The following is a 17,359-nucleotide window of genomic DNA, read 5'->3' as shown; positions in this document are numbered from 1 at the left end:
TTAAGAAGTTTTCTCTGGGCTATAAATTTTCTGCAAAAAGACTTCTACTTTATTGTTACCCAAATTGCAGATATCCAAGATACCGACGATATGTACTCTATCCAGTTCCGTTACTGCTTTTATAATATCACCTAAAAGTAAAAAAGCAGATGGTAAGTATTATAAAATAGTTAAATATTTACTTGGATTTACTGTCACATAAGCTGATTTTTTTCTTATAATACTCAAACTGTCCTTTATGTTCTCCTTCCATCCAACTCATCACACATTCATCCAAGTTGTATCGTAACTTCTGCAAATTAAAGTGAATACACCCAACAGGTGTTATCAATAATGTCAAGAGGTAGTGGCTGGAATTCGACTACCATATTGTTGTTTTTATTTTTAAATATTTTAGTGAAGCAAAGTAAATATACATATTTTCAAGGTCATTTACATGGTGACAAGTAAATAATTTATTGTATACTTCAAGGAAGTGCAAAGATCAACTTTTCTATTTTGAAATTTATCAATTGTTTGCAAAACTTTTCAAATATTTCAAATTACAAGTTATCAATAACTGAAGTTACTAAAACAAAATAAATATATGTAACTTAAGGTTTTTTTTAAATGGCTTTTTTTTTTCAAGAGGCTTCAGTTCTATTTTTATTAATAGAGTAGATTACATAGATCATGAAAACAATCTTCTAATTTATAAGAGTCAATCTAATATCTTGTTAAACAAGAGTTATTATTATTGAGCTTAAACTATTGAAGTGTATTATACCAAAGGGCCACTTCCCACATTGAAGAATACTGTCGTGATCACTAGCATGTTAACCACATGCTAATGGGCTCTCAGCAGCCTGATAAGTGATTGATTATCTCAGCTGGCATAATTCGTATCAGGATGAGACAGTGTAGTTAACTGGAATGTAAGTTCTTCCTTTTTGCAACATGAAATAGACTCACATGCTCATCAGTCACTTTATTCAGGGCCATGGTAACAGACAGAAGGCTTTGTCCACAGGTGGATGGGTCCTTTCAGAAAGGAGCAGCACTGATCACCATTAAACTCTAGCCCAGAAAATTTCCACTCCTATTGTACCTATTAATCTAAACAGAAACTGAAATGCCAGATGGAATAGTAGTCCAAAGCCACTTGCCATTGTTCTCCTGCTAATGTGAATGGTAAAATTATACTGAATTTTGTATTTTGTTCATTTTTTTTATAAATTTTATTGTTATATTCCCCATACAATTGCAGCCCCCCCATTCTGACCCCAATCCCTCCCCTCCCGCCCCCGCCCCCCTAAAAGTGTCTCTGGTTCATAGTTTTTTGTTGATTTTGATTTTCACTTTCTTATAGTTATTCATTTTCCTGGTCCCTTATTTAAGTTTTCTAGATTCCTGCTATGAGAGAGACCATCCGGTATTTTTCTTTTTCTTTTTGGCTTATTTCGCTGAGCATGATCCCTTCCAGCGCCATCCATGTTGCTGCAAATTGCATGTGTTTATCTTTTTTGAATGCTGAGTAATATTCCATGGTGTATATGTACCACATCTTCTTGATCCAGTCATCTATTTTTGGGCATTTGGGTTGTTTCCAAAGCTTAGCTATTGTAAACAGTGCTGCTATAAACATAGGGGTGCAGGTGTTGTTTGGAATTGATGTTTCTGTGTCCTTTGGGTAAATACCTAGGAGTGGAATTGCTGGATCATATGGAAGCTCTATGTTTAGTAGGTCCAGAAATCTCCACACAGCTCTCCACAGTGGTTGGACCAGTTTGCACTCCCACCAACAGTGCAGAAGAGTTCCTTTTTCTCCACACCCTCGCCAACATTTGTTGTTGCTAGTTTTTTTAATATGTGCCTTAAATGGCTTTTTTTTTTAAGATTTATTTATTCATGTATACAAGAACTGGGGTACAGGCCAGGGGTGAGGGAGTGTGAGAGGATTCACCAGAGAAAGAGTGGGGAACAGAATAGGCAGACCAAATGAAATACACTGCTGAGGGGCGCAGCGGGCAAGACAGGAGAGGTCTACCAAGCCATGTGGGCATATCCCTGGCAGGTCGGGATTGAACCCATGCTGCAGAGGCTGTGGGCAGCTTCACAGCTCTGCGCTCAACCACCTGCATCACCAGGGAGGCCCTGAAGTGGCTTTATTAACTAAATTAGGTTTGGATGTGCTTAGAAGTTTTAAAGAAGATAGATTAGGCCAATGACATTGCTGAAAATGGCAGAGTAGGGAATTCCAGGGCTTTGTGCCTCCATTAATGCAATTCATATGCTGGCAAAAACTCTCAGGTCAACTTTTCCAGAACTGTGAAATCTAGGGGAAAAAAACTTAAAATAACCAGGGGAAAGATTAATGAATGACATCGCTACACTGCAGTAAGAGAGTGTTGCGGTGTTTTAAATAGCCTTCCTACACTCCTCACTCCCCAGATGAGCAGCAGCCAGAAAAATGGTTGCCAGTACCAGAGGGAGCATGCAGCCCTTATTCTCAAAGATGTGGTTGTGTGTTTTGATCTGCTGGGCAGCTCCCTCAAGGACAGATGAAAGGGGTTGCTTTTGTTTCTCCTGATTCAGGGCATTCCCAAGACTGGGGCGGCTTTCCCAGGGGTTTTTGTTGAAAGCATATAAAGGTAAACCCATTGGCCAGTGCAGCTAGAATGATAAAGTTGGGGCAAAGCAATAGTGACAAAAGGTTGGCTAAAGAGATGTGGGGATTTTATTTTATTTTTTTAAAGATTTATTTATTTATGCATACAAGAGCTGGAGTACAGGCCAGAGGTGCAGGGGGTGGTGGTGATGGTGAGAGGATTCACCAGAGACAGAGTGGCAAACAGTACAGGCAAATCAACCAAAGTTCACTGCTGAGGGGAGCAGCGGGCAAGTCAGGAGAGGTCTGCTGTGCTATGTGGGTTGCTCCCTGGCCAGCCTGGGATAGAACTCGTGCTGCAGAGGCTGCGGACAGCTTCAAAGGCTGCATCTTAACCCCTTGTGGCACCAGGGAGGCCCCTGAGATGCGCAGATTTTAAAAATTCCTGTATACACAGGAAATCAAGAAGGCCACATGAACACCCAGGCTTTAGAAAAGGCCCTGAGAAGATGCTAATTGTTCATCTAGGGCTGATCTACAAGCACTTCAGAACAGGAAGTAAAGGCTTAGGCAGAGTTAGACACAGCCTGCCTAAGTGTTGAAGGGGTACCTGCCATCACAGATGCAATCTGCAAAAACTGGGACAGTATTTCTTCCTTTTTTATTTACTTTTTGCTCCAAGTGTTAAGGAAACTCATTCAAAACCTTAACTGACCACTATTTAACTAATAGATCACAGATTTCAGTGGTTACATGTAACAAAGAATTCTAAAACACTTAGAGGTTAAGTAACTTAAGCAAAGTCACATGGTAATTCTAATCTAAAGAGTCTGGCTTCCAGAAATGCATTTTTCAAGTTTTGTGCTAGTGCTACATTGTTTCAAAACAGTGCTAAGAGGGAGTGGTAGGTCTAGGTTTTGTAGGGCCTGAAGGGTATACTACTAGGGGACCCTTTTATGAAAAAGAATACAATATACAAAAGAATAACAAGATGGCCTTGGAAGGAACTTATGCTTCATAGTAAATCCACCTGTGCTAGACATGTCACGAAATCTAATGAATGATTTAAAATTATGCATCTTTGATAGGCACAATGAATATAATAAAAACTACTAGTACTTGCTAACACATAGCAAACCCTCAAATATGAACAACGATCATTTTCTAGTTAACGACATTAGGGTGCTATCATTTATATCAAAAAGGAATCTTCTCAAAAGTACTTCACCTATAAAATAAGTTTCTTTTAAATTCTTATATTTACAAAAATTACAGATTTTTAAGAACATCCACAAATACATCAGGCGAGTGTGACAAAGACAATGTTATGTGTTCTCCACTCATTCATTCTCATGATTGCATGGGAAGACAAAGCACTCTGGCCCTCCCTGTGGCTATGTTGGGATCATGTAATTGATTTTTGGCAAATGAGAACGCCAAAGTGATGTGTCACTTCCAGGCCAACACAATTAAAAGGCAGTGCCTCCATTTCTTCCTCTGCCTATATAACCCTAGGAGTCATCTGTTCCTATTGGGGCTATAACAAGGTGGAAACAGATTGGATTCCTTAATCACTGCTTGGGAAGAGTGTTAATTGCTCACTGCACCATACGTGAATTGAGCAAGAAATAAATTTTTATTGTGTTAAGTCACTGAGACTTTGGAGTTGTTTTGTAACCTCAGCACAGTACAACCTATCTTGTAATTCTTGTCTCTGAAAATAGTATGGAAACCCTGCATTACCTAAGAGACAAAAAAATTGTTTCCTTAAATATGTTAAAACTCCTCTAAACCATGCTCTGTTTCTGAAAAGTTTATCAATGAATACATTGACTCAATGTACCTCATGGTTGAAAATGATAACAATTAGGACATTAATTCAGTAAGCATTATTAAATAAATGCCTTGGGACATAAGGTTAACTGCTTGAGAGAAAATAAAGCTGGATCTCTATCTCAGTCTCTGAACCAAAATAAATTCCAAATGGATTATTTTTATTATTATTTTTTTTTTGTGGGACCCTCGCCGGCAGCCGGGGAAGGAACCGGCACTGCAGAGACTACGGGCAGCCTCGCAGCCCAGCGCTCAACCACTGAGCCACCAGGGGAGGCCCCCAAATGGATTAAATTTCAAAAAAGATTTCCTTTTATTTATTTATGCATACAAGAACTGCGGTGTAGGCCAGAGGTGCAGGGGATAACAGGATCGACCAGAGACAGAGTGGGGAAGAGAACAGGCAGATCTACTGAAATAGACTGCTGAGGGGAGAAGTGAGTGGGTGAGACAGGAGAGGTCTGTTGCATGCACTGCTGTGTGGGTTAGCTCCCTGGAGGGGGACAAACTCAGGCCACAGTGGCTGGTGATAGCTTGATAGCACTGAGACTTTAACACCTGCACCATCAGGGAGGCCCCTGGATTAAAAATTTAAGTCATGGGCCTCCCCAGTGGCGCAGCAGGTTGAGCGCCATGCTGTGAAGCTGTCCGCAGCCTCTGCAGCGCCGGTTTGATTCCTAGCCGGCCAGGAAGAATCCCACATGGCGCAGCAGACCTCTCCTGTCTCGCCCGCTGCTCCCCTCAGCAGTGCCTTCAGTCCGTCTGCCTGTTCTGCTTCCCACTCTGTCTCTGGTGAATCCTCTTACACTCCCGGACCTCTGGCCTGTACCCCAGCTCTTGTATAAATAAAAATAAATCTTTAAAAAAAAGAAATTTTAAGTCATAAAATTGAAGCCTTATTAACAACAACAAAAGCCCCTGAAACAACCCAATTCATAAATGGGCAAAGGATTTGAATGGATATTTCTCCAAAGATGACATACAAATGTCCAATGAGGACATAAAAAGATGTTCTACACCATTCATAATTAGGAAATACAAATCAAAATCAAAATGACATATAACTTTAGGATGGCTGTTATCAAAAAAACCCAGAAAAGTAACAAGTTTTGGTGAGGAGGAAGAAAAACTGGAATACTCAGCATAGCCCATGGGAATTTAAAATAGTGCAATGGTTGTGGAAAATGGTTTGGTGTTTCCTCAAAAAATCAAATATAGAATTACCATATGACTCAGCAATTCCACGTTGAGGTATATGACCAAAACACAGACCAGGGGTTCAAAAATATATTTATATACCAATTTTCACAGCAAAATTACAAAATTATTCACAATAGACAAGAGGTAGAAACAACTCAAATGCCCATCAGCAGATGAATGGATAAGCAAATGTGATTACACACACACACACACCCCACAACTCCCCACCACCACCACAGAGGAATACAGAAAATATAGTCATAGAAAAGAAATGCCGATACATATTATAACATGGATGAACCTTGAGAATATTATATTAAGTGATACAAAAGGTCAAATATCATATGATTCCACTTACATGAAGCACTTAGAATAGGCAAATTCATAGCGACGGAAAGCAGAACAGAGGTTACTAAAGGCTGGGGGGGAGGGGAGAAATGGGGAAATAAAATCCCTCATCTCTTAGAAAGTTATTCAAGTTCAGTTAGTAATAGCCATTACTTCCATAAGTTACTTCATCACCAGGCACCGCTCTTAGGACTTGTTTAAAAACAACATACACTCAAGAGTTTCATCATCTTAGAAAGACCCACAACAAAATCCCAAGAGAATAAAAAGGCTTTCCTAAAAGCTCTTTAAAATGTAATTTCCTTGTAAGTTCAACAAAAAGTGCTAGAAACTTTACCACATGCTTAGGAAATAGAAACAACAGCAGAAAGTGAACAGGATAATTTAATTGGACACATACTTTTGCAGGTATATAGGAATAATTTAAAGTTTGGTAGCAGCCTACACAATTAGTTGGTTGAAGGGTTTCACTATTGGGACTACATCAGTCCTAGCAGTCCTCAAGGAATTTATTGCATAGCACTCGAGTAACTAAATATTTATAAGAGAAAACAATTGTTCTATACTATACTATGGAGGCATTAATATTTCAGGCAACTACAAGGTGCAAGGACATTTAGTCTCGCCAGAGTTAAAAGGAGAGAAGAGCAGAATTTGCACTGCCCCATGTGCATACCACTTAGGTCTATGAATACTTAGATTTAGAATATTCTTAATGCTTGCCTGGAATAGGAACCATTAATTTATTTAAGAATATAGTCTCATGGGGATCACTTACCAAATAACCCTTTAAACTGTATTAAATGTTAAGGTTAGAAGTGTTCACATAGTAACATTTTAAGGTTAGAGCTATTTATAATAATTTCATTTTCTGAGTGAAAAGAATACCAAGATTTTCTTACCTGCAACTGCCCTTGGACCTGGCAATCTATCATTGTCAGTTATTTCAGGTGGATACACGCAGCTGTAATTCATGCAGGTTAACAATGTGTCTATCTGAGATGTTCTGAGGTCTTCTGGACAATACATGGGTAGAAATGCAACATCAATTGCTATCTCATGGTTCAGACCTGTTATAGAAAAAACATACTTTATTAAAAGTTCAGTGGGTTAGTACTTGTTGCTAATGAGTGTAGCTTTGCTGGTTTGATCCCAGTATGTACTTAGTAATTTCACAAAATTTTGTTTCAGAACTGGGGACTGAATCCTTAGTTATATAAGCATTTATGAATACATGCTATTGGTTGAAAGCAGAGAAACTTTGGTGTAATGGATCACCACTGCTGTAAATAAGATTTCAAAATGTTTCCCCTACTGTTGGAAGGTTTAAATCTTAATATCCAGAGGATTGACTGTCTGGTTATATAAATGAAGACATACAGAGTGTTTTCTTGGTCATTCATCACAGGTGCTATCATAGGGTATGAATTCAGAGATTGGTTCCCCTATTGCTATTTGAACTTAAGGATGTATGATTCAGGCAAAGGCAGGGAAGGTAGTAACTAGGTCCCACCTGTCTTCAAATATACTAGACAAACCTTAATCATTCCCCATCAGGGCTCTAAAAGGTTGTGGTAGCTAAGGGGAGATGGGGGAACAAAATGAATCCTGATCTGTAACTGTCTTACATGGGGTCTGAACACCAGCTAGGGTAGATCAAAAAGAATTCCTAGGGAGGATTTTGAGCTGGGAACTGAAAAATGAGGAACATCTATTTTTTTTAATTTTTATTTTATTTATTTTTATTTTTTTTAAATAATAAATTTTATTTTTATATTCCCCCATACAATTGCAAATGCCCCATTCTGACCCCAATCCTTCCCCTCCCGCCCCCCATCCCCCAAAAAGTGTCTCTGGTTCATAGTTTTCTGTTGATTTTGATTTTCACTTTCTTATATTCATTTTCCTGGTCCCTTATTTAAGTTCTCTAGATTCCTGCTATGAGTGAGACCATCCGGTATTTTTCTTTTTCTTTTTGGCTTATTTCGCTGAGCATGATCCCTTCCAGCGCCATCCATGTTGCTGCAAATTGCATGTGTTATCTTTTTTGAATGCTGAGTAATATTCCATGGTATATATGTGCCACATCTTCTTGATCCAGTCATCTATTTTTGGGCATTTGGGTTGTTTCCAAAGCTTAGCTATTGTAAACAGTGCTGCTATAAACATAGGGGTGCAGGTGCTCTTTGGAATTGATGTTTCTGTGTCCTTTGGGTAAATACCTAGGAGTGGAATTGCTGGATCATATGGAAGCTCTATGTTTAGTAGGTCCAGAAATCTCCACACAGCTCTCCATAGTGGTTGAACCAGTTTGCACTCCCACCAACAGTGCAGGAGAGTTCCTTTTTCTCCACACCCTCGCCAACATTTGTTGTTGCTAGTTTTTTTAATATGTGCCATTCTCACTGGTGTGAGATGGTATCTCATGGTAGTTTTGATTTGCATTTCCCTGATTACAAGTGATGTTGAACATTTTTTCATATGTCTGTTGGCCATTTGCATTTCTTCTTCAGAGAAGTTTCTTTTTAGCTCTTCTGCCCATTTTTTGACTGGATTATTTTCTTTGTTGTTGCTGAGTCTCATCAGCTCTTTGTAGATTTTTGTGATCAGTCCTTTATCATTAGTGTTGGGTGCAAAAATGTTCTCCCAGTTGGTGGGGTTTCTCTTTGTTTTTGTTATTGTCTCTTTTGCTGTGCAGAAGCTCTTTAATTTGATGTAGTCCCAGCTGTTTATCTTTGTCTTCACTATCACTGCTTTGGGTGATGTGTCTGTAAAGATGTCTTTGATGTGCAAATCCCGTAGTGTTTCGCCTATATTTCCTTCTATGTATTTTATGGTTTCAGGTCTTATGTCTAGTTCTTTAATCCATTTTGAGTTGATTTTTGTGTATGGTGTGAGGTAGTGGTCAAGCTTCATTCTTTTGCATGTAGCGACCCAGTTTTCCCAGCACCATTTATTGAACAAACTTTCTTTGCTCCAATGCATAGTCTTTGCTCCTTTGTCAAAGATTAGTTGACCATAAATCTGTGGGTTTATTTCTGGATTTTCTATTTGATTCCATTGGTCTGTATGTCTGTTCTTGTTCCAATACCATGCAGTTTTGATGATTATGGCTTTGTAGTATAGTTTGAAGTCTGGGAGTGTGATGCCTCCATTCCCTTCTTTTTTTTTCAGTAGAGCTTTGGCTATTCGGGGTTTTTGGTGATTCCATATGAATTTCATCAATAATTGTTCTATTTCTTTGAAGAATGCCATTGAGATTTTGATTGGAATAGCATTGAATCTGTATATTGCTTTTGGTAGGATGGCCATTTTAATAATGTTTATTCTTCCAATCCATGAGCAGGGGATGTCTTTCCATTTCTTTGTGTCTTCTTCTATTTCTTTTAACAGTGTTTTATAGTTTTCTTTGTATAGGTCCTTTACCTCTTTTGTGAGATTTATTCCCAAATATTTGATTTTTTTTGTTTCGATAATAAAAGGGATGGTTTTTTTTTATTTCTTCTTCTTCAGATTTATTGTTTGTGTATAGGAAGGCTACTGACTTTTGCGTGTTGATTTTGTATCCTGCCACTTTACTGAATTGATTGATGAGTTGAATTAATTTTTCTGTGGAGATTTTGGGGTTCTCTATGTATATTATCATATCATCTGCAAATAGTGATAGTTTGACTTCTTCTTTTCCTATTTGGATTCCTTGGATGTCTTTCTCTTGTCTTATTGCTCTGGCTAGGACTTCCAGTATTATATTGAAAAGCAGTGGTGAGAGTGGACATCCTTGTCTTGTTCCAGATCTTAATGGAATTGCTTTCAGCTTTTCACCATTGAGAATGATACTGGCTGTTGGCTTGTCATAGATGGCCTTTATGATGTTGAGGTAAGTTCCTTGTATCCCAAGAATTTCAAGGGCTTTTATCATGAATGGGTGTTGCACTTTGTCGAAAGCTTTCTCAGCATCTATTGATATTATCATATGGTTTTTATATTTCTTTTTGTTGATGTGTTGGATAACGTTGATTGATTTTCGGATGTTAAACCATCCTTGTGCCACTGGAATGAATCCAACTTGGTCGTGGTGAATTATATTATGGCTACATTGTTGGATTCTGATAGCTAAAATTTTATTGAGGATTTTTGCATCAGTGTTCATTAGGGAGATTGGCCTGTAGTTTTCCTTTTTTGTGTTGTCCTTGTTCGGTTTTTGTATTAGTGTAATATTGGCTTCATAGAACGTGTTTGGTATTGTCCCTTCCTTCTCAATTTTTTGGAAGAGTTTGTGAAGGATAGGCACTAATTCGTCTCTGAATGTTTGGTAGAATTCATTTGTAAATCCATCAGGTCCTGGGCTTTTGTTTTGGGGGAGGTTTTTGATTACCATTTCAATTTCTCTGCTTGTAATTGGTCTGTTTAGGTGTTCTATTTCTTCTTTATCTAGCTTTGGGTGATTGTAGAGTTGTAGGAATTTGTCCATCTCCGAAAAATGAGGAACATTTAAATAAACTGAGAGGAGTCAAAAAAATGGGCAGAACTTAAAAGACATTTCTCCAAAGAGGAAATGCAAATGGCCAATGGGTATATGAAAAAATGTTCAACATCCCTCATAATCAGGGACATGCAAATCAAAACCACACTGAGATACCAGTGTGTATCTCACTGGTGTAACCAGTGAGAATGGCATATATTAAAAACAAGCAACAGCAAATGTTGGTGAGGATGTGGTGAAAAAGGAACTCTCCTACATTGCTAGTGGGAATGCAAACTGGTCCAACCACTATGGAGAGCTGACTGGAGGTTCCTCAGACTACTAAAAATAGAGCTACCATATGACCCAACAATTCCACTCCTAGGGATCTATCCAAAGGATACAAAAACATTAATTCAAAAGGACACCTGCACCCCTATATTTATTGCAGCACTATTTATAATAGGTAAGATTTGGAAACAACCCAAATGCCCAAAAATAGATGACTGGATCAAGAAGATGTGGTATATACACACAACGGAATACTATTCAGCAATCAAAAAAGATAAACACCATTCATAGCAACATGGATGGAGTTAGAAGGGACTGTGCTCAGTGAAATAAATCAGAAGGAAAAAGAAAAATATCAGATGATTTCACTTATAGGAGGAATATAGGGGAACCAAGTAAGGGATCAGGGAATAAAATAATAACAATAAAAAACAAAACAAAAATAAACAGGCAACTATAAATCTGAAACATTCTACAGGGGAGGGGGAGGGAGAGGGATCAAAACAAGGGTGGGAAGAGCACAAGGGACTATGGTGATGGTGCACAGGTGACTTGGTGGTGGAAATTCTATGGGGACTACACCTGAGAAAAGAAAGCAAATATTGAACAAAAATGAACAATGATGTAAAATATATACAAATAAATTATTTTAAAATAAATAAATTTAGAGGAGGCTATTTCAGGCAGGACAGGGAGTAGTCAAAAGTATAAACCAGGGCCTCCCCAGTGGCACCATGGTTGAGCGCTGGGTTGCGAAGCTGCCCGCAGCCTCTGCAGCGCCGGTTTGATCCCCGGCTGCTCCCCGGCCACTGGAGGAGGGTCCCACATGGCGCGCAGACCTCTCCTGCTGCCCACTGCTCCCCTCAGCAGTGTACTTCCGTCCTTCTGCCTGCTCTGCTCCCCGCTCTGGCTCTGGTGAATTCTCTCAACCTCCTGTGCTTCTGACTGTACCCAGTGCATGTATAAATAAATAAAAACAAATCTTTACAAAAATTAAAAAAAAAAGTACAGATTCTTTAAAAAAAAAAAAAGTATAAACCAGAGTAAGGAGTCCATTTGGCCAGAGTAATGGTTAACATAGAGCAACAGCTTTAAATCTCTATGAATTCCATCCAGATATCCAATCCAGAAACCTGCAACTTATCCTTAATGCCTCCCTTTCACTCTTCCCTGATATTTAGCTACTGATTCCTATAGAGTCTATGACCCTAATAGCTCTCCTATTCATCCTTACAACTGCAATCATTCTTAAGTACTGAGTAAGGGCTAATGATGACTAAACAAAGTCATTCCTGATAATATGTAAACTGATCCAGAAATACAAAGCCATTCACTGCTTTTTATGGGTAAATAACACTAAATTCCATAGCTTTAGTTTAACATACAATTAGGGGCTATTTAAAGCTTTTTAATTATTACTGAATTTTGACTTTCATAAACTAAAACAGTGATCATATCTAGAATTTACTGAGGAATCTAATTGAGTATTGTAAGAAGTATAGCTACCCCATAACTCTTAGCAATGCTGCAAACCTCATGTGAATGTGCACATGCTGGTATCTTATTTTCTTGATTCTAAGACTAAGTTTAACTTTTACATATGCCATCAATTTAATAAGTTTTTAATAAAAAAGAAACACTCTACCTAATGACCAAAATATATGGTTGCATTCCAAGTTGTAAAAAAGGAAATATATATTAAAATTGCAAAAATACCAGAAACTGGAAAGCCCAATATTTTCAGGAAGGTGGCTTTATTATTGTGTGTCATTGATACTATGTTAAGATGTTCTCTAAATTATCGAATACTATGAGTTTAGCTTCAACATTATTAGCAAAATCTGTCCTGAGTTCACTTAAAACTAGGGTTTAGAATGCAAATATAAAAGTAAAAAGGCCTCAGGACCTCTGTACGCCTATTCCTGTGCATAGAATGTTCCTTTGCTATATAATCCCATGGCTTACTTTGCCTTCATGATGGGAAACCTCATGCACATGCTGGTATCTTATTTTCAGATTTCTGGTGAAATATTACTAAGGGAGATATCCCCTGACAACTCTTTAAACTTAACCCTTTCCTAGTACAGCATTGTCAACCTCCTCTCTTCTAGCAATTATCACCTTCCCACTCTACTTCAAACTCCCTGACTTGTGTTCACCCATGTAACCTTAGCACCTAGAACAGTGCTGGGCACACATTAAGCTCTTGGTAAATATTTGTTAAAATGAACAAATGTACATTTGTGTACGTTTGAGCTATATTTTTCAAATACTACGCCTTAGCAATTTGTGCATTAAATGTTCAAATATTAATTCACTCACATTTGCATTACAAAAAAGATATGAACACAACATCCTCTCCACAATATGCATGCATAATGCACGTCAATGGTGATCTATGTGTTATTTATTTATTTATTTTTTTTTCTTTTTCTTTTCTCATAAGTCCTTTTATTGAAACTTATTTAATATTGAGTAAGTTTAAGATGTACAAAATAATGATTAACACATTAATATATTATAAAAGGATTACCACAATAAAGATAATTAATACATTCATCAATTCAGTTACTTTTTTTTTGTTTATGATAAATTTTTTTTTTTTTTTTCTCCTTTGACCCATTTATTTTTTTTTTATTTTTTTTTTTTTAAATAAATTTTATTGTTATATTCCCCATACAATTGCAGCCCCCCCATTCTGACCCCAATCCCTCCCCTCCCGCCCCCCTAAAAGTGTCTCTGGTTCATAGTTTTTTGTTGATTTTGATTTTCACTATCTTATAGTTATTCATTTTCCTGGTCCCTTATTTAAGTTTTCTAGATTCCTGCTATGAGTGAGACCATCCGGTATTTTTCTTTTTCTTTTTGGCTTATTTCGCTGAGCATGATCCCTTCCAGCGCCATCCATGTTGCTGCAAATTGCATGTGTTTATCTTTTTTGAATGCTGAGTAATATTCCATGGTATATATGTACCACATCTTCTTGATCCAGTCATCTATTTTTGGGCATTTGGGTTGTTTCCAAAGCTTAGCTATTGTAAACAGTGCTGCTATAAACATAGGGGTGCAGGTGTTCTTTGGAATTGATGTTTCTGTGTCCTTTGGGTAAATACCTAGGAGTGGAATTGCTGGATCATATGGAAGCTCTATGTTTAGTAGGTCCAGAAATCTCCACACAGCTTTAGGGGCCTCCTCTGGTGGCACAGCGGTTGAGCACTGGGCTGCGAAGCTGCCCACAGCCTCTGCAGCGCCGGTTTAATTCCCGGCCATCGGCGAGGGTCCCAAGTGGCGCGACAGACCTCTCCTGCTCCCCTCAGCAGTGTATCTCGTCAGTCTGTTTGTTCTGTTCCCCGCTCTGACTCTCGTGAATTCTCTCACACTCCCGCCCTTCTGACTGTACCCAGTGCTTGTATAAATAAATAAATAAATCTTTAAAAAAAATAACAATATAGAGTAATATAGAGTAATATAAATCCGAACGAATAAGCTCCTATTTTTTTTTTTTTGTAAACTGTACTGCATGTAATTTATGTATCTTCTTTCTCAATTCTTTGTTATCACTGAGTTTCTTTTCCAGCAAAAAGTATGTTTTTGTGTGTGTGTGAAGGGTGACTTGTAATTATAGCAGCCAGCAGTGTTCGGCAAATACCTTATCTTACCGAATCTAAGATGTCGATGATTTTAAGATGATCATTATTTTATATAATGGTAAGATTATTGTATAAGGAAAAATATCATCAACTAAACAATGGTATGACATCAATTGCAAAATATATACTGATTTTCAAAGATGTTAAAAATGGAGAAAAAAGTGATGAAATCTGATAGTAGGCACTTGAGGTTTAATGACTAAATTACTTTTGAGACAAGAAAGGTCCCGGGACAACGACATGAAAGGATCCATGACAAAATTTTGCTGTCCCCATGGGCTGGTAAACAGGTTAAAAACCTGATGATCTAGGCCCAGACACCTGCTGCCATAAATTTCCGCAGGTCATTTTTTTAAACCATTTTTGAGCTATTTTTCCACAGCTCATCAACTTGGCTGCTATGGGAAGAAAAGGGAATTGCAGACCCAGAAAAAAAGGAAGTCACAGATCTTGAGACCAGTCTGGTTCAGACTAGAGCTACAGGCACACAGACTCCATAAAATGTTCACGCTGGAGATGGTCACAAGTTCTGCATGACCACCAATCTGATTGGTCCTGGAAACTAGCAACAATAAATTGACTTTAGCCAAGTCCAGTCCTTGCTTTCTCCACCAATAAAGTTTAATTCCTTTGTACTCAAACCTCATTCCTAAACCTATATAGACCCCTAGCCTTGGCATTTGGGGAATCTCTCTCATGCCCAGAGAGATCACCACAGAGCTTTCTTTCCTTGCTCTTCAGTTAATCAGTAAATGCCTGCCCTCACTGCTGTCTGTGGAGTTATCTTTTCCATCTTTACCAGAGGGTCTCAAGAACCCTTTCCTGGGCTGGGGAGCAGTACCCTTTGGTCCATCACTCTGACTCCTGGCAGGTAGAACAGCGGGACATGGCTGGTATACTTGTAGTTTATCTGAACTAAGGTTTGGCAACAATAATCTAGCTCTGGAACCAGTATGCTGCTCCATTTGAGTTACAGAATGGGAAGCATCCCAGTGGGATAGGGTATGCTGAGGATGTAGCCTTTAAGGGAACCAACAATGGTGAAACCCACGGCTACTCAGCTAATGGTTGAAGTAGGCCTCAGCAAGAATGGAGGCATTCCTTCACCAAAGAAAGAGAGGTAAAAATAATTGGTCCTCAGTCCAAGAAGGGCAGCAATTATGTTGGTCATCTTGATTGCTTTAATAGGAGAAAACAATCGAGATAAGCAAAGCCTTATTATTTCAATATAACTATAGCATATTAAATTACCTTGATGTTACAATTACTGCTAGCTAGAACAGTAAATTCACAAAGAGGGAGGGAGGCACAATGGACTTTGATGGTTGACAATGAGTGATTTGATGGAGGGTGCCCTACAGTGGCGACACCTGATGGGGAGGATCCTAATTTACTTCAATTAAAATAATGAATGAATGAATGAATGAATGCATGCATGTTGCAGAAAATGAAATTGAATAAACCATGTGAAAAATTTCTGACAAAAAAAATCTTTTGACAAAAAATTTAGAAAAAATGATTTTAACAGTACTCCTTAAATCATATTTGTTGTTATTGGGGTTTTTATCTCTAGATTTCCATAAGACAAATGAATGAAAAGTCACAAGATTTTTGTGATATATGAAAATCTTGAGGTTCAAGTTCAGATAAAGTTTTTGTTCAAACAGTCTTGCATATTCATTTATGTATTATATATGGCTGCTTTTAAACTAAGCCAGCAGAGCTCAGTACTTGGGACAGGAACTGCATGGCCTGCAAAGTCTCAATTATTTACTATGTGTCCTTTACAGAATAATATTTGTCCCTTTGCACAGAACACACTCAAAATAATATTTCACTTCTAGAATTCTCTTAACAAATTGTATATTAATAACACATTTAATTCTCTCTTCTGAGTTGACTGCTCATGCCATGCTTAAAATGCATAGGTCATTTTCTAGTATGGCAATACAACTTGGCTCATACTTTCACAAAGATATGATTAACTCACCACATTCACATCTGATACTCAGCTCTTAACCAAAATCAGAGAATATCTATACTTCAAGTATTATTAAGAGAGTGGTAGTTCTCAACCATTATTATATTCCTGCACATTATTATATTCCTGCATACCTGACACACAAGGTGCATTCTTACCAGTGGCCCTCTATGGCAATAAGTATCCTTTACTTAGGGCAGTGAGATTGAATGGGCTGTTTGTCTAGAGTGTAGCAGAATTCCAAGAAATCTGGATAGGTCTCCCGCAAATGATATTGATAGGCTACACTCTTCCACCAAGGTCTATGAAAATCACTGCATCAGTAACATTCATTTTAATTCTCTAGATTTTCTTTGATTTAAGTTAAACCAACAGAGAAGTACTATGATCATATAGCAATAATTAAGGTAAAAATGTACTTCTTTACAGACCTGCTTTACTAAGATCTAAATAATGAATATATTGATTACATGTATTAGGAGCTTGATGCATGAATCAACTATCTGGAGAGCATTTCCATATCTTTAACAAAGAAAACTGTAGCTAAAGCTAATCAACCCATTTGTTAGTCTGTGTTACTTATACAGTAACTTCATATAAACAAGTTCAGATGAGTTTTGTCAGAGAGAAAAATATAACAGGATCCCTATATACAAGTTTTGTTTTGTTTTTTAAGAAGATTTATTTATTTATTTATTTATTTATTTATTTATTTATTTATTTATTTATGCAAGCACTGGGTACAGTCAGAAGTGCAGAAGGGTGAGAGAATTCACCAGAGCCAGAGCGGCGAGCAGAGCAGGCAGAAGGACCGAAGTACACTGCTGAGGGGAGCAGCGGGCAGCAGGAGAGGTCTGCGCGCCATGTGGGACCCTCCTCCGGTGGCCGGGGAGCAGCCGGGGATCGAACCAGTGCCGCAGAGGCTGCGTGCAGCTTCGCAACCCAGCGCTCAACCGCTGCGCCACCGGGGAGGCCCTATATATAAGTTTTTGTTTTCTATGCAAAGG

At 38.1% G+C, this 17,359-nt stretch overlaps 1 protein-coding gene across 1 annotated transcript in view; it reads right to left on the bottom strand.

Annotated features, from left to right (window-relative positions):
- RADX (RPA1 related single stranded DNA binding protein, X-linked) overlaps positions 1–17,359 on the bottom strand; it is a gene marked incomplete at both ends in the record, with an annotated part of 59,901 nt that continues 42,542 nt past the window's right edge. Inside the window, 2 exons of the mRNA XM_084258780.1 lie at positions 1–131; positions 6,871–7,038. Of these exons, the coding sequence (XP_084114906.1) occupies positions 1–131; positions 6,871–7,038 (299 nt within the window). The remainder of the gene's footprint in view (positions 132–6,870; positions 7,039–17,359) is intronic.

The sequence above is a fragment of the Talpa europaea genome (genome assembly GCF_964194135.1).
Source record: "Talpa europaea genome assembly, chromosome: X".
NCBI classification, from domain to species: Eukaryota; Metazoa; Chordata; class Mammalia; order Eulipotyphla; family Talpidae; genus Talpa; species Talpa europaea.
This window is presented reverse-complemented; position numbering and strand designations above follow the sequence as displayed.